General features: G+C 43.3%; 1 protein-coding gene across 2 annotated transcripts in view; it reads left to right on the top strand.

The window, feature by feature from the left end:
• ARID1A (AT-rich interaction domain 1A) overlaps positions 1-22,207 on the top strand; it is a 68,036-nt gene that overhangs the window by 35,341 nt on the left and 10,488 nt on the right. For both annotated transcript variants that reach the window (XM_045858455.1, XM_045858456.1), the window contains exons 5-11: positions 15,117-15,357; positions 15,645-15,734; positions 16,274-16,441; positions 17,157-17,469; positions 18,868-19,013; positions 19,112-19,221; positions 20,428-20,637. In XM_045858455.1, coding sequence (XP_045714411.1) covers positions 15,117-15,357; positions 15,645-15,734; positions 16,274-16,441; positions 17,157-17,469; positions 18,868-19,013; positions 19,112-19,221; positions 20,428-20,637 — 1,278 coding nt within the window. The remainder of the gene's footprint in view (positions 1-15,116; positions 15,358-15,644; positions 15,735-16,273; positions 16,442-17,156; positions 17,470-18,867; positions 19,014-19,111; positions 19,222-20,427; positions 20,638-22,207) is intronic.

Genomic DNA, 22,207 nt, shown 5'->3' on the forward strand with positions numbered 1-22,207 from the left:
TGGTTTCTGTCTTTTCCTTCCAAGTCAGCCCTCAACATAATTACCAGAATGATCATCTAAAAAATTAAACCTGGCAAGTAACATTACTGCTCTGACTGCCTGTTGCCTATAGGTTTAAGCCCAAGTGTGACATCCAAGTTCCTTTGTAATGTGGAGGATTAGAATATTTTTTTAAAAGTTTTTTGAAGTTGGCATGACCCCAGCTGGTATGGCTCAGTAGATTGATCGCCGGCCTGTGAGCCAAAGGGTCACTGGTTCGATTCCCAGTCAGGCCACATGCCTGGGTTGCAGACCAGGTCCCCAGTTGGGGGCATGCAGGAGGCAACCACACATTGATGTTTCTCTCTTCTCTTTCTCCCTCCCTTCCCCTCTGTCTAAAAATTAATTAATTAACTAATCAATTAATTAAAGTAGGCATGTTTCCTGTCCTGGGTATAAAACCTGGAAAAGCACTGTTTGCTGTGGGTATTATATAGAAGGCAGGTAGGTAATAGACAAGGGCTGAACTTCAATGACTTCTAAGGTAACCCAAATTCTTGAATCTGTACTTCTGACTATGACATGGCTGCTACCCTCAAGAGTCCTCCTGTTTCATTAGTGAAATAGAAGAAATGTGTGACTGAATGTTTCAGTGAGTGCTATCAGAATTTAGTGAAGCCAGTGATCCATTTATGTCTAAATAGCTGCGGAAGACATTGTAGTAGAAGTTTGGAATGAGCTATATGGATGTACTTTTGTGTTTGGAAAGGAAAAATATAGCCTGAGCAGAGGCCAGGTGGGGATGTGCAGTATAGATGATATTAGGGAACTGATCAGAATCAGGCTTCTTGGGATAGGGAGTTAAGAAAGGAAAGCTAGGTCCCATGGATTAGGGCCCTGGTAGGCTAGTAAGTGAGGCATTTGGATCTGATCTTACAGGCCTACTATATGTAGTTAGAGCAATAACATGATAAAATTAATGTTTTACAGAAGCCCATGGGGCCTTGGCCAGTGTGGCTCAGTTAGTTGGAGTGTTGTCGCATACCCCAAAGGGTTGGCAGTTCCATTCCTGGTCAGGGCACATACCTAGGTTTCAGATTCAGTCCCCAGCTGGGGCACATATGGGACACAACCAATTGGTGTTTCTGTTGCACGTTGATACTTCTCTCTCTCCTCTCCTCTCTAAAATCAATAAACTTTTAAAAAAAAAATTATGCTTTTAAAAAAATGATCCATTGGTATGTAGTTGTTAAAGGGGGTGAGTCTGGAAAGGGGATAAATTAAACTGTTGAGATATTGTACTTCTGGCAAGAAGTGTGCAATTCTCTATCCCTCTTTCTCATTTGCATAGCTACCTAGTCCCAGTTGTGAGATGTGCAGGGAAGAATCTGTAAAACTGAGATTAAATAGATTCTGTTGGGTGGAAAATTTAATGAGCTTGATTGACTGGGTGAGAAAAAGAAAGAGAAATCTCATGGACAGAAATAGAAAGGTTCATAGGAAAACTCATTTTTGAGGACAAGTTAAGTTCCTTATAGTGAGATGCCTGAAAACAAATACTTAGTTACTAGTTGGAAATAGTAGACTCAAACTTGAGTAACAACTGGACCTAAATAGGGTTTGAGAGTTGTCTGTTTAATGGTTAATGGTTAAACCATTAATGAAATAGGCCTCCCAGGCCATGGGGTATGAAAAGAAGAGCCAGATAGAGGCCTGGACAATGCCTGTGGTCATTGTGTAGAAGCGCCCAATGTATAGCTAGAGAGATGGGGGAGGACCAGGGTAGTGTCCTATTTCTGGAAGCCAAGGGAGGGAGGAAAGTAGTCCACATGATATTTATATTTTAAGGAATATAGAGTTGGATTTGTTGTGAAGAGGTTATTGGGATCCTTTTTAGGTAGGGAGAGGACCTGGTTTCCCTTGGAGAAAAGGAAATGAACAAGGGAAAGGTGTCAAGATAAAGAACACTCTTGATAATCATTGAAGGAAGGGTGATCCCAAATGCCTCAGCTTCATCTCAAGACCTGCATGTGTATAAGGCAGATAGCAGGGTGAAGATGCCGGCAGAAAATTGGGGAGTATAAACGGGGCACGTCTTTGAGGAGACATGAAAGAGAGGAATCAAGGGCATTCACTGAGTTAATTTATAAGGGATACTATACCCTTGATCGGAAAAAGTCCTAGAGGCTACTGTGGAAGATCCAGATACATACACTTGTTTCCTCTGGTTAGGTAGAACATGGAGGTTATTGATGGCAGCAGTGAGTTAGAGAACAGGAGGATTCGTATCTTTAATGTCCGTTAAATTATCTGTAGATATTCTTCGATCATTTGAGTTTCCAAGCTTTTTAGATTTCACTTAGTGACATAGTGGCTATTAGCACTCATATTTTACTACTGTGATGCTCTCAGGCCCTGATAGTTTGGGTTACGTGGATCCAGAAAGAGGAAATGGGAGGGAACTATGTTCTTATTATAGGATCCAAATCTTAGAGGGCAAGAGTAAGGCCAGGCTAAGAAGCTACATACCAATTCTCCTAGAAGGGCAGGAATTGAAATGTACTGAGTAATGACTTCCGTTTTACCTAGGAAGAAACTAATGGTCAGAACCAGGATTTGAATCCAGCTCTTGCTGATGTTTCAGATGAAATACTTCTTGTAGCATCCCACCCAGCAGAGGAAAGGCATGGACAACCTATCCTTTCTTCATGTTTGCCAAAAGCCTCAACCCCATTGCCATTTAACATTCACTAGACTTGTCCTAAAAGGAGGAGTATAAATGAATGGATTTCCATCTCACTTTTGTTTTCCCAGACCTCGTGATGGAAGCACAGTGAGTTGTAGAAAGGGCAGCTGAGGGACAGGATGGAGTAGGAGAGGGAAGATGAGTAAATCCATAGGGCAGGTCTGCTGAAGACACTATCCAACTAGGGAATCACCTCAAACAATGGAAAATTGACTGGGGTTTGATTCTTTGGTTTTCCTTGTGCTGGATAGGAACAAGTCCTGTTCTGTGCCCTTTTTTGTAGAACACAGTGTCCTTTAATCAGTTGTATCCTTGTTACTGAAAAAAAAAATGTGGTCCATGATCTAGCAGCACAGACATCACCTGGGAGCTTGCTAGAAATGCAGATTCTTGGGCCTCGCCCCAGCTTAATAGAATCCAATACTTGTAACAAGATCCACAGGTAATTTATATGTCTAATAGTTGAGAAGCAAGGAGTTAGGCCCCAAGTGTTGACTGAAGTTTTCAAATCTGAGACTTTGGAATATAATAAATTTTGCTGTGCTTAGTAAAGTTTAAATAATCTCTAGATGGGTATGGGGGATAGGAGTGGATGACCACTACCATTTGTTTTGTGGATGTTCATTCATGTTCACATAGGTTTTGTTGGTACCTCTGCTTGAGGACTTAGGTCTGTGACTACCTGAATCACATACTGAGTAAACTTTTGCTGAATAGCCCCTAGGAGAATCAGCTTTTTGTCATCTGGGTTTATTGGGGGAGGGGGGCAGTGAGAGGAATCTTCTACAAACTTAGAAAATTGGGATGTTTGAAGGATTTTAATTTTACACTGTTTGTGCTCCCATTTGTCAAATTTCATGGTAAAAGGAGGCAGGGCCAATGGTTTTTGCCAGCATATTTTTAAAGAAATAACAGGAATGCCACTAGCAATTTTGGTACCCAGAGAAGCTAGGCTGTTCTGTTTTCTCTATATCTGACCATGTATCTGTGCTTGTTCCCCTTGAATTGTAGCCCAGGTGCTCTCACCAAGTCTGAAAAAGGAAATCCCCAACCTCCATCATATTTGCCCAGAATGTTCAGAGCAGCGTGTACCCTGTGTAGGTATCCGTCCCTTCTCTAGAAAGCTGGTTCTGTGGCAGTGTTAGCCAATCTGATTCCCCATCTTAGTCATGCTGCTCCAGCGCTGATGCTGCCTGGTGCCTGCTGGAGCCTCTGCTGCTTGCAGCAGATTTCTGTATGCTTGTTCCTGGGCCCATTTCCTGTTACTATTCTAGTCACTGGTGGCTGGGCTCAGCTTCCTGCTTGTGTGTCTCACACAGATTCCTCTTGCTGGAACCTTTTGTTTTCTTCAGAACAACTTAAGTCTGAATATTAATAGAGCCTTACCTCTAGTGTGATGGCCCCTGAGGTCAGTTACCTACTGAGGACTGGTGGGAAGTTACACCACCTCCCCACCAAGCATACCACTTGGATTTGAAATTTTTTTTTTTTTTTTTTTTAATTTTTCTGCAGCCCTCCTGTAGGAAGCTGGTAGTTTCCAGAAATTGGTATAAAAAGATAAACTGGGATCTTGTGCGGGACAGACTTGTCTTCACTCATAAGCTACACAGAGCTGTCAGGACAGGTGTGCCCTGGTTCTTTTGTACCTAGAACTGATAAACATATTTCCTGCTCCTGAGGAGGACATTCAGTACCCTGTCTATCCCATGCCTCCCTAAAGCCTAGAGAATATTTTGGTTTGGGCAGGTAATACTATCCTCAGCAGACTAAAAGCTTGCAGAGAATATAGGGATGAAAAGGAAAGCATGTGCTGATTCAACCATCATCTTGTGAGCAATTCAACCCTTGCAGAGCTCATAGTAGAAGGGAGAGGGTGCAACGAGATTGTAAACAGGGAAGAAGTTAAGGTGGTTGTCCTGGTCAAATGTATTTTAAAGTTCTAAGGCTCCCCCATCTTGCCTATTTTTCCCAAAAGATGCTGGCTTAGCAGAGAATATATTTGCGAATAATTTTTTTCTTTCCTTCACAACTGTTCTTTTGGGATCACCTGATAGTGTCACATAGAGTGGTTTCTACATTAAACCTTAGACCTAGGTATGTTTGATAGGGATTTAGTAGTTGGAATTGATCTTACAAAATTGTTAGAAGGATTGAAGGACCAACCTCTAGGCTTGTCCTTCAGGAATAGAACCTAGACCTAGGCTTACCCACCAGGGATCTCCTGCTTATGAGCCACAACCAGTTTGATTGCTTTAAATCTGCTATCTGGGGATCAGTAAACTGGAATCAAGAAGTAGTAGCAGCTGCCGCTGCCAAAACCAGCACCCAGTTAACAGGAAGATGAAACTGAAATGTTCCTGCAGAAACAAGTGAAGGAGACAGAAACATGGTCTCTGCTATACTTTAATCTAATCTTGAGTCTGCTTCTAATGAGCAGAACCTGAACTGTATTCAAACCCATCCTCAAGGGATTCTGGGAAATGTAGTTTTCAGCTTTTTAAACCTCTACAAATTAGGAAGAGTGGAGTAGAGGTAGCTTGAGTTAGTCCACAGAATATTTACCACACTAATACAAATACCACCACTTCTCCCTTAACCCTCACTTTACATATGAGGAACCTAAAGCCCAGGAAGGGGGAAAGGACTTACCCAAGGCCAGTTTAGTAAATGAGAACATTGGTTCCCTGACATCCAATCCAATGCTTTTACTATTAGGACCAACTCCTATAAAGGATCAGCAAAAAGCTCCTTTAAGAACAGAAAGAATGGCCCTGGCTGGTGTGGCTCAGTGGATTGAGCGCCAGACTGCAAAACAAAGGGTCGCTGGTTCAATTTCCAGTCAGGGTACATGCCTGGGTTGCAGGGCCAGGTCCCCAGTAGCTGGTGTATGGGAGGCAAGCACACATTGATGTTTCTCTCCCTCTCTTCCTCCCTCCCATCCCTCTGTCTAAAAATAAATAAATAAAATCTTAAAAAAGAAAGAATGCAGAGAGAAGTCACCTCGAATGGCAAAGGGGCAGTTTTCAGGCAGGCAGGGGTAGTTTTTGGACAGGCAGAGGGGCAGTTTTCAGATGGGGAAAGAAAAGGAAAAAAAATAAGAGAAGGAAGAATTCAGAAAACAGACTTCGTCTTCCGTATACTCCTCTCTTTGGAGAAAGGGAAGGAGATGCGGAGAGATGTAGGGATGAGATTTCTAGGCAAAGGTAGTGAGTGATATTGTGGTTCCTGGATTTAGATCTACTCTCCAGGATGATGTGTAGGAAGCATTTACTCTAGATGGAAGAAATCTCAAAAACTAGAATTTACTGAAGTTCCTGAATCAACATATGGGTGAACTCAGTTGCCTTGGTAACAGTAGCTTTCTTCACCCATTCCCCTTATCCCCCTTTCCCTTCCCCTCCTTTTGGTGCTGTCTGCAAAGCTGCCATGTTCTTTTCCGAAAAGGCCAACCAAAATCAGAAAGCCAGCCTACTAGATGTGTTATTGCCAAGGTATTTCTTGTACTGGGGTCAGGGTTGGGGCTTGTGCTTTTGAACAAGATATAAACCAAGACCCCCCACTCCCTGGGACACAATCATTATAGAAACTACTAGGGATCCTGTACAGAGTGAGAATTTGTTCCTCTGAACTTGGTCCAGATGGCAGGACCCTTAGGCATGGACCTATGTTAACATACCCAATGAATCAAGCATAGAATTAGCTCTGTTGTCTTTTTTCTCATGTTCCTAAACTCTTTGGTGTTCTGCCTGGTAGCTGTGGTGAATCTGGTACATGATCTAGTGTTGTCCCTTTGGAGACCAGTGAGTGCTTGGTCTCATGCTTTATTTGCTTACAAGGCCCAAACCTATCCCATCTTCCCTACCTGTGGTGTCAGCGTGGAATTGGCTGGTATTGTGACATAATATTTGATTGCCATGAGGCAGAACTGACTTCCAAGCTTCCCTCCCATTTGACCTTTCCCAGAGAAGCTTTGAAGATGGCAACTAGGGGTTGAAGGGCTCCAGTTGAGAGTCAGTAAACCTGTCCCTTAAGGCCAGCTTTGATGTGGGAGGAATACTGAATATTGTTTACTGAGATGAGTGAAGGTAATTTCCTGACATTTTGAGGAAGGTAAGAGAGAAACCAAGTTCCAAATAGAAGAGATCAGTCTTCAGAGGAACTGTTATCAAAAATATTCATTCCCTCTCCCACCATTTTCTACTTTTAGAACTTGACTATATAACTTTTATGTTCAAGTTGTTCTTTTGGTTTTAATGGCCTTTGAGGTTGATGTCTGTCTTTTCTGATTTAAGATTATTATATCTATTCCCCACTCACCGGTCTGCTCATTCTACTCCCTCCCCCAATTATTTAGATTTTATTTGGACCAGTGGGCCCATGGTAGAGAAGACCACTGGCAAATATTAATTTAGGGCTTTAAGTACCAAACCAGGGAGGCCATCAGCCACCCAGGCCTTTGCCGAAGCTGTTGAACACAGTGCCAACTTTTGTCTTCCCAGTTGTGTACATTATTACATCTTTGATTTTTTTCTGGTTGCTCTAATTTTGAAGGGGCAACTAGATGAGGTAGAAGCCTAAGACAGTACCCCTGTTCTTCCTTATACTTCTCATACCTAGAATTCTGTTTTCTTTTCGGTGTTCTTTTCCTCTCCCCTTTTCCTGCCCTCCTTGCTCAAGCTCTAGGATTCAAGCTGATGGTCTTGATGAAGCAAGATCTTTGTGGTTGGCCTTCCTGAAAGGGAATGCTTGACTTGAAGAAAGTAGGAAGTTCCTAACTTCTTTGCTTTCTCTAGCTTTATCTTGCTCATTTCCTGCTGGGATTAGAACAGCTCTATTCCATAAATATGCACAGCTCTTGACTGCTTTAACTCAGGCCCAGCTCTGACCCAGTTTCTCTTTTTTTTTCACACGTGGAATGAAGAATCTGTTAGCTAGTGACCCTTAAAACACTGTACAGTTTTGGCCAAGAGGAGGTTTCTGACTAGATGAGACATCTCTTCTGGCTCAAGTGAGAAGCCTTTGCATGGGAGGGGAGTATGTGTTGGAAAGTGGTAAGATTGATAACATGGTATTATGCAGGCCTGGTGGGGAGTGACAAACTAGAAAGCGAGCTTTCAACTGTTGAGTGCCCTGTGGGAGTTCTAGGATTTTTCAGTTGGGAACCTGAATTTTTTAATGTAAAATCTTTGAATTATTTAGAAGGGTCTGTGTAGGAGTGTTGGGCAACGGATTAGAATGTTCTCTGGGCCCTGTGGATCTATTCCTGCAGTTCCTCTTATGGACTGCCCATGTAGCTTTGGCTCCCTTGGAGCGGGTGCTTAGAATTTCCCTGGGGGTGGGGGCCAGCTATGGGGAGCACCATCTATCCATTGCCAGCTCTCATTCTGTTTGGTGTTTGTTTTATTGGTTTGGGGAGGGGAAAGTGCAGGGGAGATGTTGAGCAGAAGCACTCAATGTGATTAAACCTGTAGCTGAGCAGATCTGTGGGAGCAGAATATCGACCCCTGGAAAATCAATGGCTGCTGCAGTGGCCGAGCTGATGCTTGCAGGGGCTCCCACCACAGGAATGCAGGCAGCACAACAGTCTTTCTCTTCCCCTGTTACACCTCACCAACACCTCAGCCTCCACCCAAAGGGTCAGACCTACCCCAAGAGGTTTTGCAGGGGTGGATTAGAACAGTAGGATTTTGTATTTTTGTAATTAGATTGAATTTGCTCTAGTGACATAGAACCATGCCTCCTGACAGTTTCCTGTCTAGAATGTCTTTCCCTGAACTGCAGTTCTATCAAGAGCTCTTACCCAAGTGGCCAAGGCCCATTCAGGGTTGCACTTTCCAGTATTAGACAGCAATCAGTTCCCTTGATGTCATCACCCAAGAGTACCTCCCTCAATGTGGAGGTCTAGAGTTCAGGTGCAGGACTGGGTTGGGGGACTGATGATCAAAGGAAAGAGAGAGAGGACTAATAGAGATTGGGTCTAAAAAGAATGCTTTAGAGTAGATGATTGATTCAGCAACATCAGGATTTTTGTCTTTTGTGTGCCTAGCATTTTTCTGATCACTAATAATAGGAGAATATAGTCTGGTCTTGCTCTGGCCCCACAGGCTAGTGGCATAAAGGGCAAATTCAGCATGGTGCTGTTAGTCCTGTAACACTGAGTCTAGGGGAGCCTCGGGAGGTCCTTGCTTGTGGGTTGAGGAGCAAAGGAAGTTGTACTGTGACTATGGAGGCTTTGCCTTCACAAAGCTGTTCTTGTCTTTGGAATTCCCAAGGCAAAAAATGATTTTAGTCTATAGTTGTTGCACCTAATGTGCAACTTTAAGCATTTGGTTTTCCCACCTATTTCTCCTCCTTGGCTGGGAAATGGGTCACCCTGCTGTGCTAGAGGAGAGCTGTTTTCCCATGGTTGGAGTACGATTATGGGCAGAAGAGTAAAGCTTATTTGGCTTTTACCCTCAAAGAGGAGCTTTCCCATCTTGTAGTTTGGGACATGGGAGCCCTAAAAAAAAGGCCTGATTGTCCTGAAGTTTGGAAGGGTATCTGCAGGGCTTGGTGAAGAAGAAAGTATGAGGTTTTAAAATTGCCTGAGATGAGGCCACCTAGAGGTCAGGGATATTTAATGTCTCTCTTTGGGCCACACCCTTGTGCTTGATAATAGGACTGGGGCTTATTCAATATGAAAACCAGTGGAGACTAGATACTTACCTTCTTCAGGGACTTAATTTCCTGCTGTCCCCCTAGATTCTAAGTCATTCTCTCCTTTCCCCTTGCCTTTGTACGTTAAGTGCCCTTCTAAGAACCCAGAGAAAGTTACACCTACATTTTCTTTAGTGTAGAAAATGTAGGTGTAAATTAAGAGTTAAAGTGAAAGGACCGATTTGAAGTAAACCATGAAAGAAGGGTTAGAAAGCAAGAGTGGTTTATAGGAAGAGTGGCTAAGAAAGAGAGGAGTACATAGCATTGTAGAGCTGGATAATCTAGTTTTAGTCTTTCTTTCTACAGAAGATCTAAGTGCGGCCTCGTAAGGTTAGCCAGTTAGTTATGTAGCTAATCACCGAGCATGTTTGGAGACAAGTTGATGCCTGATCTTGTTTGGAACATGGAGCCTTTGATAGTGGCAAGCTTCCACCTTATGATGGAAAGAGTGTGCAGGCGTTGGAATCAGAAGACTATGGGTTTGAACCTCAGTTCTCCTAATAGCTCTCTGTCCTTGGGAAAGTCATTTAACTTCTGAGCTTCCTGCTTCTATGTTAAAATGGTTTCTTTTTGTTTGTCTGTTTGTTTTAATTTTAATTTTTTAGAGAGAGGAGAAGGGAGGGAGAAAAGAGAGGAAGAGAAACATCAGTATGTGGTTGCCTCTTGCACACCTCCTACTGGGGGACCTGGCCTGCAACCCAGGCATGTGCCCTGACTGGGAATCCAACCAACAACCCTTTGGTTCACAAGCTGGTGCTCAATCCACTGAGCCACACCAGCCAGGGCAAAAATGGGATTGATATATACATCAGAAGGTGATTGTGAAAACAAAATGTGAGTCCATCATATACCTTAGGGGTGAACACATGGTAGTCAAATAATTATGTCAGCTCTGCTTCCCTTCCAGAGGGAGATACTAAGGGACTTGTTTTATTCCTCTTTTCAATATCCTTTGGATTCGGAGATTTGGTCTTCCAGAGCTTTATTTAAGCATTCTGGTGTGCATATAAAGGGGAGTTTTCTCTTGGAGGTGGGGCACTAAAAAACATTCTGAAGACAAGAAGAGCCTAAGCCTTCTCCATGGTGTGTCCTCACCAGGCAGCCAGGAGATACCAGGAAGAAATGATCCATTATCCCCCAAACAATAGCCTATTGTAGAAAAAGAGAATTGAGGGGCTCTTGGAAACTTCGGGTTAGGAGTTAGGTCCAAACCTTTCCTGGAGTGATTTCTGCTATTCCAATGAGTGTAGTTGAGGCAGGAGATGGTGCTTACTGAACGATCCTAAGCTAAAAGGATGGTATCAGCCTCTACATCTTTTCTTTCTCCTTCTTTAACCACCTGCTTAACCCCTGATGAAATACCACCAGCGGCAAGAGGCAGCCTATTCTGTGTGTTGATTTGTTCTTGGCATTTAAGCCAGCACAAGCTAGTCTGCTCTGTAGGCAGGGATGACTGAGACCATGCATTGGAACAGTGCAGCAATTCTAAACTCTGGAGCCCCTACCAATGTGGGGTGAATTAGATCGCCCTTCCTTCTATGTAGCAAAGACTTGTGGCGGGGGGGACTCAGAGAACCTACAACTGACACTTTATTGTACTGAATATTTTTTAGAAGTGTTTGATAGAGAGGTAGCCTGTTCTCCACCTGACCCTTGACAAATATGTTGCTTAAGCAAGGCTTTATGGAAAACCAGGTCTCCCAAAATCTTAGATACCTTAAGTAATTCCCATGTCATTAAGTTTGTCTTGAAGTTTGTCAAAGCTGTTGCCTCCTTTCCTACCATCTGCCTGTCTTAAGTGTTAGGTTTCCCAGCCTTTCTGTGTTCTTAAGGATTTCCTCCCATTCTCCAGCATGGAAGCAGCCTCCTGCCGTGGCCATGAATCTGTTAGTCTAGGAAAATACTTGACAAATTGTTAGTGCAGATTTGGTCATTTCGAGCTGTGCATTTGGACTTTTCATTCAAATATCATCATGTAAGTGAGTATGGTTGAATTGGAAGGTTCCTACCACACAGACACATAGGTACAAACTTACTACAAGCATGTGCGTAGGATTTACCTGGCTCTCTTGGTGGGTGGTTTGGTTTCCCTGCCAGTAGTTAGCACAACTTGGCAAAAGCTCTTCACAACTGAAAGAATACAAGAACCCCATCTGGGGGTTTGCAAAAGCTCCATTTCCCAAAGATTCCGCCAAATTTATGAGAAAAAGTTGAATCTGAGCATTGCCTTGAACCTTGGCTTCAGTTTCGCCTGTTGATGTTATTTAATCTGCTCAACGAAATGGACTGATGTCATCCTCATGAGGCTCTGTTGGGAGATTGTTTAACCCCCTCTCATCTAACCCTGAACTGGTATCTTCCTGCATAAAATGTTCTTCATCAGGCAGCCAATTCATGTTAGAACTTGCAGGCCTTCCTGTGAGAGCACCAGCAAACCCGTCCCTGCACACCACGCCGCCCTGTACACACACCCCCCAGTGTGGTATGGACTATGTAATTTAGGGCATGGTTTTGTTGTGGTGTAAAGAGAAGGTGTTAGCTGCCGAGTTCTGTTTGTCTGCAGAGCCTGACAAACCCATGCTGGCACTTGCTGGGACCGGGCAACCAATCACAGCTGGAACAGTTATCATCATGGAGTCCCTATGGGCTTTCTCTATCAGGTCACATCCCAAAATAACATTGGGCAGTATTTCAAGTGAAGAAACGAAGGCTTTCAGGGCTGTAGGCAGCCTGGAGTGTGAGATTCTGTGTGAAATAGTTGGACCCGCTCCAGTGCTTTTGATCTACATGGTAGATGAGCAATAAAATGCATGAAACACATTGGAAACACGTGAGGAAATCCTCCCTGGCCCTGTTGCTTCCTTGGAACTGGCAGGGCACTGAGTGGGCTGATCTTCACCTCCCATCTCTTAGCAGGATTATGCTTGGAGGAGAGCAAACCCAGAGAAACAGATCTTTCCATTTAGGAGGCAGTGCTGTAATTCTTTTAGTAGTCCTCCTAGAAGGTAACTGTTAGGTGGAACCTTTTGAGAGAACTGAGAACCTGAGTCCTGAAATGCTAAAGGTGGCTCCAACTAGGGAGAATTGGGGCTGGGATTAATTGAACTTTGTCTGTGGTAAGTATGTTGTGGAAAGCCAAACTTGTTAAGCACATTGAGGTCTGACTCAACAGCCAGACATCCGGCTTTTTGTGGAACAAAAGACTTGAAAAACTGGCTTTTTGTAGGGTAGAAAGCAGAGGTGTGTCCTGTGCAATAAAAGGACATGGAGTTCAGAGCAATATCTGTTCATGTAGATAGACGGGGGAGACTTTTTTTGGAGTCTACCCTTACAACTCCCTCCCATTTCCCAATAAAAACATTAGCTTGTGATTAGCCACAGGGACTAAAGGGTATGTCTTACATCTTATACTGCTTGTGTGTTGCCATATCTCCAATTCCAGGGTATTGCCACTGGTATTGTATATTTCATATGGCCCTGACCATATATTACCAGTGGAGTTTCATGCATATGCCTCAGAGGTGTCACAAACTCAGATTTATCCAGTCCTCTTATTGTATAAGTAAGGAAACCAAAGCCTGTTGCCAACTTGTCCAAGGTCACAACTGGTAAGTACCAAGAGCTGGGCATTGGTCTCCAGCTGGGGTGTGGTGCTTTTTCCTCAGTCCATATAGTATCAGCATAACAGAGAGACAAGGAAAATAGGCTCTGGAGTTCAGCAGACTTTGGATAAAAATCTAGTTTTTGCCATTTACTTGCTGGATGACTAGGGCACGCAACCCAATCTGTCTGAGCATGAGCTTGTTCGTCTTCAATATGTTAGTGGTAGAAGTATGTACTCCCAAGAATTGCAGAAAATTAAGTAACTCTGTAAGGGCCTGGCACATCGTAGATGCTCAAATGGTAGTTACTGTTAATATTGACGTAAATTATTTGTCCCTTCCTATGCCAACATTCTGGTTTTATTTTTATTTTTTTAATTTAATTTATTTATTTTTAGAGAGTTGGGAAGAGAGGGAGAGAAGCATTAATACGTTAAAGATACATCGACCAGTTACCTCTTGAATGCTCCCAACTGGGGACCTGGCCCGCAACCCAGGCATGTTCCCTGCCTGGGAATTGAACAGGCGACCCTTTGGTTCATAGGCCAGCACACAGTCCGCTGAGGCACACCAGCCAGGACTAATTATTTTTTTCTTTAATATTTTAAAAATATTTTGTTTATTTTTTTAGAGAGGGGAAGGGAGGGAGAAAGAGAGGAAGAGAAATATCAATGTGTGGTTGCCTCTCGCATGCCCGGAACTGGGGACCTGGTCCCCAACCCAGCTATGTGTCCTACCTAGACTGGGAATTGAACCGGCGACCCTTTGGTTCACAGTCTAGTACTCAATCCACTGAGCCACATCAGCCAGGGCAAATTTTTTCATGTATATTTATTTACTTGCTTACTTAAAGTATATTTTATTAATTATACTATTGCAGTTGTCCCATTTTTTTCTTCCCTTTATTCCCCTTCTGCCTTGGACCCCCTCATCAACATTCCCCCCCACCCTTAGTTTCATGTCCATGGGTCATACATATAAGTTCTTTGGCTTCTCCATTTTCTATACTATTATTAACCACCACCTGTCTATTTTGTACCTATCATATTTATGCTTCTTATTCCCTGTACCTTTTCCCCCATTCTCTCTCCTCCCCCTCCCCACTGATAGCCCTCCATGTCATCTCCATTTCTGTGATTCTGTGCCTGTTCTAGTTGTTTGCTTAGTTTGTTTTTGTTTTTTTTTAGGTCCAGTTGTTGATAGTTACAAGTTTTCATTTTACTGTTCATATTTTTGATCATCTTCTTTTCCTTAGATAAGTCACTTTAGCATTTCATATAAGGGCTTGGTGATGATGACACTTTTTTTTTTTTAATCAACTACCCCCATGCAGACCCATTGCCGTCTGATGAAAATGGCAGTTTGAGAGATTGACTTCAAATCAGTCAAATCAGAGAGATAATATTAATGTTGTTGCGTTCCCCACTGTTATTCGTGCCTAGGCATCCCAGCTTATATATTCCTCTGTAGTATATCCCTCTTCCACCTCCTACTCCTTATGTTTTAAAATATAGTAACTTGGAAAAAGTGAGTCCTTGGTAAATTGTAGGTTATAATAATCTGATGGAGAGAGAATCTGTGGTTATTGCTTATACTTGTTCACATACTCTCGTGGCCCCTGGTACTAGTACATCCTGGCAGTGTTTTATAAAGGTTCCTCAGTGGAAAAGAACTAAAGGCTCATTGAAATGCTGCTCTGTCATGACTCTGGGAGTTGAGACTGGGAAAGAAGATAAAAGCACTAGATCTAATTCTGGTGGGGAGACCAGAGGTCAGCAAACTACAGATTGTGGGCTAGTTGTTTTTATAAATAATCAAATGCATGGGGCTATATTCCAATAAAACTTTATGTATATTATCTGTGACTGCGTTTGCACTTGATGACAGAGTTGAGTAGTTGTACTTGAAGAAGACTATATGGCCCTTAATAGAGAGTTTACCATATATAAACTAGAGTATCATGACAACATAATGTGTGTAGTGTACTTGCCCTTGGTTATTTAAGGAAAATACTAATCATGTAGTAGTGTTGTTGAAAGAAGAGTCTTTCTGCCTAATATTGCTAATCCATGTCTTTGTGTGGTATGTTTCAGGATCTGTCTGGTTCAATAGACGATCTCCCCATGGGGACAGAAGGAGCTCTGAGCCCTGGAGTGAGCACATCAGGGATTTCCAGCAGCCAAGGAGAACAGAGTAACCCAGCTCAGTCTCCTTTCTCTCCTCATACTTCCCCTCACCTGCCTGGCATCCGAGGCCCCTCCCCATCCCCTGTTGGCTCTCCCGCCAGTGTTGCTCAGTCTCGCTCAGGACCACTCTCGCCTGCTGCAGTGCCAGGTATCCTCAAGTGCTGGGTTTTGGGGAGAGGGAATGGGGACTGGCTTCCAACAATATCAAGGAGCCCCAGCCTTCCACTGGCAGAGAAAGCATCTCTGGTCCTATCTGCAAAGTTTCCCTTTAGCATTTGAAGAAGGGAGATAGGAGCCCCTTGGTTGAAACATTCTGTGCCTGTGATACTGGGGGGTGCTTGGCCTTCCCAGGAGCCATTTCCAGCTCTGAATTGACCTCTTAGCTGGAAATTCCAGGCTTAGCCACAATTGGCTTACTTTCTTTGTCTGGAGCAGGCAATCAGATGCCACCTCGGCCACCCAGTGGCCAGTCGGACAGCATCATACATCCTTCCATGAACCCATCGAGCATTGCCCAAGAACGAGGTAAGAGCCTGGGCTTTGAGGGAGGGTGGAGGCCTAAGGCTGACACTTCATTATCCAGTGCAATAGCTTTTGGAGAACTGTATGACCATGAAGCGTAGGACAATCCCAGCAATAGTTATGAAGTTAAGAGTGGGCTTGACCATGCTGTGGCTCCAAACTGTGTTTCCCCCACAGTAATTCTTTGTTTCTCAGTGTTTCTCTTTTGATGGATTCCCTCACATACATTGTGCCCAATTTGGTCAGCAGATGCTAAAACTTAACATTGAATCCTTATTCTTTAAATCCTGCTCCATTTTATTTTACTGTAATTGTTAATTTGTCTTTTAAAACCCCCATTTAGTAGAAAGAGTTGGCATGATCTGGTTAATAGCTATGCCACTTTAGAGGGTGCCTGCAATGGCATGCAATTATATAATAAATAAGATAGAGACTTCATGTAATGAGTTGCTAAAATATAGATGGTGAAGTCCTAGGATAAGGGAGAACATTTATTCCCATTGTACTAAGGTAATAACTATATGGGCACTACCCACAAATAGGTTACATGCAGAGGAACCCCCAGATGCCCCAGTACAGTTCCCCCCAGCCCGGCTCGGCCTTATCTCCACGTCAGCCTTCTGGAGGACAGATGCACACAGGCATGGGCTCCTACCAGCAGAACTCCATGGGGAGCTATGGTCCCCAGGGGAGTCAGTATGGCCCACAGGGTAAGTACATACTCAGTTAGGAGTACACAGAGATGAGACAAGAAACAGATGAGATGAGAGATGAGACAGTTACTTGATATGCTACTCCCTGGGGTATAAGAGTAGGACTGTTCTTTGCCTTTAATTTGCCAAGACCAGTCCCTAAAGTAGGGGAGGAAGGACTGTCACCATGGGAAAGTTCTTGAATATCTCTGAACCTCTGTTTCATCTATACAACAGGGATAAATTGTTTAGCTCAAGACACTGAGCAAAGGCACTTAATAAATGTTAATTATTGGTTATTATACTTGTTTTTAGTAAATTAGTCCCAGTAGAATGGATCTTTCTTCAAAATTAGCCCTCAGTGAACTAAAGCTGAATGTTTCTCATATAGCATGGTATAGAAGGCCAAAATGTAGAAAGGAAAGAATCCTGGGAGTTGTTGGACCTGGATGGGGGCAAAACCAGCCTTGCCTGCCAGTCAGTCTTACTCTGTGCTGTCTTTAAGATGGGAGGACAATGGGGGCCTCTCTTTATATGCTTTTACCCTCCCTTTTCCTTTTTTTTTTTTTTAATGGAGTAAAGACTACCATGAAGTTGGTCTCTTTCCAGACCAAATCTCTAATGATTCCCCTTGTTTATCATCTTTGGAATTTGAGAGTTTGAGCAGTATTAGGGTCTTGCTAATGAATCACTAACCAAGTCTCTGTGTCTTCTTTCCTTCTTCCTCTCCCAGGAGGCTACCCCAGGCAGCCAAACTATAATGCCTTGCCCAACGCTAACTACCCTAGTGCAGGCATGGCTGGAAGCATGAACCCTATGGGTGCTGGAGGTCAGATGCATGGGCAGCCTGGCATCCCACCTTATGGCACACTCCCCCCAGGGAGAATGAGTCATGCCTCCATGGGCAACCGGCCATATGGTCCTAACATGGCCAATATGCCACCTCAGGTTGGGTCAGGGATGTGTCCCCCACCAGGGGGCATGAACCGGAAAACTCAAGAAACTGCTGTCGCCATGCATGTTGCTGCCAACTCTATCCAAAACAGGTAAGGCCTGGGAAGAGGGTGTTAGTGCAATGAAATAAATTGTAGCATCATTCAGGTTATTGAGGTACGTCTGGACCTAAACCATGTCATCTTAGTAAATATGCATTTTATTAAGAGCTCTTTAAAAACTAGATTTCCTTATAGTGAAAAACACAACAAAAGTTCTGATTATTTTTTTTTAATCATAAACACCAACTTTTTTTTTTTTTAAGATTTTATGTATTTATTCCTAGAGAGAGAAAGAGAGGGAGAGAAACATCAGTCAGTTGCCTCTTCCATGCCCTGTGCCCCTACTGGGGACTGGGCCTGCAACCCAGGCATTTGCCCTGACTGGGAATCGAACCTGTGGTACAACGCCCCAACCAAGTAGGCCACACTGGTCAGGGCAAAAGTTCTGATTCTTAAGCATACTAGAAAATTGGTATCAAATTTCACATGACCAGATATCATATGTAAAGAACTTTACAAAGCATAGATTATTTTGATTAGTAAAAATAAGTCTTCAGAGTTTCGTTTCTTTTGTTATCTAGTGTCTTAGTTTCTGAAAGGATTGTTAATGATACACTTGACTTGGATCTGTGGTGTGAGAAATAAAAGAATGGTAGAGTTATGGTTTGCCATTTCTTCTACTGTTCTATGTGGTCCTGTGCGTTTGACTCTGGTGCTAAAGTGCAAAAGGCTCATGTGATACAGTTCAGTGACTTGAAGATTAATCTCTTCTTTCTTGGCCATGGACTTCAGTGCATATGATTTCTCTGTTTTTGGAGGCTCTATCCTTGTACTCCATTTTTGGTGCCTACAGTTCTTAAAGTGATAGGTCTTATTGGGATGTTGATGAACCAAGGTAGATTAGGGTGAATGACTAACTGTGAAGAGGTGGGTTTGGTTAGTACTTCAGAATAATGAAAGCACAATATGTAGTAGGCCCATCAGGAATGCAAAGCAAAGCCTCCCCTGCTACCACCAGGTACTTTACTGTTGAGGGCTCCAGTTTGGTTGGGGTTTGACGTAACAAAGAGTGGTAAAATTGAGCATTATAGTCCTCTTTGGCATAGAGAAGGCTCTTAAATGGAAACACACTTGACTTTGCAGGTGCCTTCGAGGCTGACACTATTTAAGACACAGGGTAGGCCTTCATTCCTCGAGGAGTGTTTTCTTTCAAATTAACCTATGGTCTCCCATTTGGGGCTTGAATCCTCTTAGAACCTTTTGCGGGAGGTAAAAGATAAAAATATTTAGGTCAGATAGTGCATGATTGTCGTTTGGGGGTCCCATACACTTTGTCTTTGTAAGCCTAACTAGATGATCTTGGCTCACACAACTCTATTAATATTTAGCTCAAGTCCAAATCTGAAAGCTTGGTGTCTCTAACTCTCCTCTCTCCATTTTCCTTCTCAGGCCACCAGGCTACCCCAATATGAATCAAGGGGGCATAATGGGAACTGGACCTCCCTATGGACAAGGGATTAATAGTATGGCTGGCATGATTAACCCTCAGGGACCCCCATATCCCATGGGTGGAACCATGGCCAACAATTCAGCAGGTAAGTTCTAGTCATTGCCCACCCCAGGGATTTCTTCCAGAGTGATCTTCATGTCACAACCTATTAAACTTAGGATTTTTTTTTTTCCTCTTTCGTAGGGATGGCAGCCAGCCCAGAGATGATGGGCCTTGGGGATGTCAAGTTAACTCCAGCCACCAAAATGAACAACAAAGCTGATGGGACACCCAAGACGGAATCCAAATCCAAAGTAATGATTTATAGCTTGACTCCTCACCTTTTTGTCCCATCCTTTCCAGTGATAGAAAGGAAAAAGCAGAGGATGATTCGATTCTGTCGTGGTTTTTTTTTTTTTTTGACACCAAGTAGATTGTCTCAGAGAAAGGTTGTTGTTTCCTCTTGTTATTGTGAAGGGTCCCACAATAATAGCTCACTGAATTAGGTTTGAGTTAGTCTAAGGATCCTGATATAGAAAACATAATCTTCTCACAGCTGTCTGTTATGGAGGAAATGTCAGACCTGCAGTGTAGAATTCTTTGTGAAATTGTGCCCTCTGTCCTTATGCATTGATAGATGGTATGTGTCATTGACAACTAGTTGCTCTTCTCTTCCTGGACCATACTAAGAGTGGCAGGAATCGTTGGTACTCTATATTCTATCAGGGGGAGATGAGGCAGGTGGGATTTCAGTCCTTGGCCCCCTGTAGGTTGGTCCTAAATGTGCTCTCTGTTGGGCCGTGTGGCAAACTGGGGACCTGTTCAGCATTAGAGTCATTTGAAACTTTTCTGCCCTTTGTCATACCTTATTTCCTCTATATTATAAAGTAGGGGAAATAAGAAATTATAGCTACCACCTCCTATGGACCTTCACCTCTGGCTCCCAGACCCTTCTAGTCATCCTCCTATTTAGGAGAGGATACTGTCCAAAGCCTTCCAAGCAGTTGGAAGACCCTTTTCTTTCTTGAGAGTAGGTAGAGTTTCTTTTGGTTTTAGCCCATCCCATTGTCTTAAGATCATATTTAGAGTTTCTTGAGTTCTCTGAAACCATCTATGAAAGTGTGTCCAGGCTCCTGGATAAGTAGTGTGGGAGTGGTAGTGACATTGATGTCAGGCGGACAAGGATTTGACTCAGCCCTGCTACTTCAAAGCTGTGAGGTCTTAGGCATGGCCCGCTTGTGCCTGCTTCTTTATCTTTTAAGAGGAGGGTAATTTGTAATGCCTAATATGTAAAGACATCTAGCACAGCACACAATGTATAATATATAGTATTTTTCTTCCTTTACAGGAAGAACATCTAGCTCCCTTTTGGTCTTTCAACCTTACAAAGGCAGGACAGGCGTTAATAACCACTCCAGAATAAGAGGCTTTATTACTGCTTTAATTAAGGGACTTCTAAGACCCTTAGCATAGGCTTTGAATCTAACCAGTTCCTAAGAATCTTGACCTGCTCCTTCCAGAAATCCAGTTCTTCTACTACAACCAATGAGAAGATCACCAAGTTGTATGAGCTGGGTGGTGAGCCTGAGAGGAAGATGTGGGTGGACCGTTATCTGGCCTTCACTGAGGAGAAGGCCATGGGCATGACAAATCTGCCTGCTGTGGGTAGGAAACCTCTGGACCTCTATCGCCTCTATGTGTCTGTGAAGGAGATTGGTGGATTGACTCAGGTGAGTGCCTGGCACTTGGCTTCCCCTGTGGTTTCTGCAAGCCTCTCTTAAGATACTCAGTGGCTTCACCTCACATCATGCATCCCACAGGGATATTACCCTCTCCTGCTCTTTGAGTTATATACTGACAGACCTGAGAGCACAAGCTCCCAGAAGTCTGCGACTTCCTGGCTAAGATGAAGTATCAGCATTATGTTTACCATGTGTCTAGGATCCTACTGGGTTGCAAAGATAGAAAAGGTCTGTAGGCATTCTGATTCCATGAGAGGCAATCTGGCTTAGTAGACAAGGGCAAGATTTGGAGAAATTGCTTGGTTTTGAATCCTGTCTTAGCCACTTATTACACAACCTTGATAAAGTTTTATAACCACTCTGAGCCCTAATATTTATTATCTGTGAAGTAGGGACAGTGTACGTTGCTAGACTGTCTAAGGCTAGAAATAATAAAACTTTCAGCAAGATATCTACCACATAAATTGGTCTGCAAGATTGTATATGGGCAGCCAGAGTAGTTGCTGACCCTTTCCAAGAAACTTCACAGTAAAGATGGGATTTCAGGAGCAATTTAACAGAAATTGTTTGTGAAAGGAGATGTAGGTAGGAAATTGTGTTTAGTTACTCTGTATGAGAGACTAAAGTGAATGAATTCACCTCTGCTACAAACCTCTGAACTGAACGCCACCCTCAGCCTCTGCCCTAATACCTTACAGCTTTGTTTTACACTTAGCCCAGGAGGCAAACAGGTGAGGCAACCCTGACAAAACAGCACACTGGGACTTGCAAACTTTCCTCCTATGTGTGTTCTGTGCTCATTAGACCAGGAGACTGCTGTTGGTTCTGAGTTTGTGGCTGAGCTCAGGGGAGGCGTGACTGGGAGGGATATATTCCAAACCTTCTAAATCAGAAGAGGAAAACAGCTGTCACCAGCAGAAAAGAAAGTGATTGGAATGAAGCCAGCCAACAGTCAGTTATGAATTCCTTCTCCCTTCAGGCTTTATTTCCCTCCCCCACAAAGGAAAACAAAACAAAACAAGACACGTGCGCACTGCCACATAAGTGGCGTGGGAAGCAAAGCCACAAAGGCTTCTGAGGTGACCCTGGACTTATTCCTACCATTCTCCCTGGTACTATTTCTCACACACAGGCCTCTCCTGCTTGTAGGGCGAGGGAGCACACTTTTAATTGAGTGGGCTTCTGAACTTAAGATGAGGTACAGGAGGGAATCTCAAAGCCTGGGCCTGTCTTCGTTTGCAAAAGGATGCCAGCCTTTTAGGTGCTATGATATAATTGAACTTTAAAGACATTTCGGAGGGGAAAGATTACTGTTATAAGTTGTTTGTGAGGGCTCCAGAAAGACAAAAGATGAGTCCTGAGCTTTTCTAAAGGATTAATAAGGTTTAGGTAGGAGGAAGGGCCCATTCCAGTTGACTGGCCCAGATGGCCTGGAGATGGGAGCCTCAAATGTACCCTACCAACACCATCTCCCTGTTCTAGAAGTTTTCCTGGTCACCTTTTCTCCGTTTAGTTTGTTCTTTTCTTTGCTTCTTTATCACTCTTCTCTCTGGTATCG

Source organism: Phyllostomus hastatus, unplaced genomic scaffold (assembly GCF_019186645.2).
Source record: "Phyllostomus hastatus isolate PE091 unplaced genomic scaffold, TTU_PhHast_1.1 phas_scaffold_182, whole genome shotgun sequence".
Taxonomy (NCBI): Eukaryota; Metazoa; Chordata; class Mammalia; order Chiroptera; family Phyllostomidae; genus Phyllostomus; species Phyllostomus hastatus.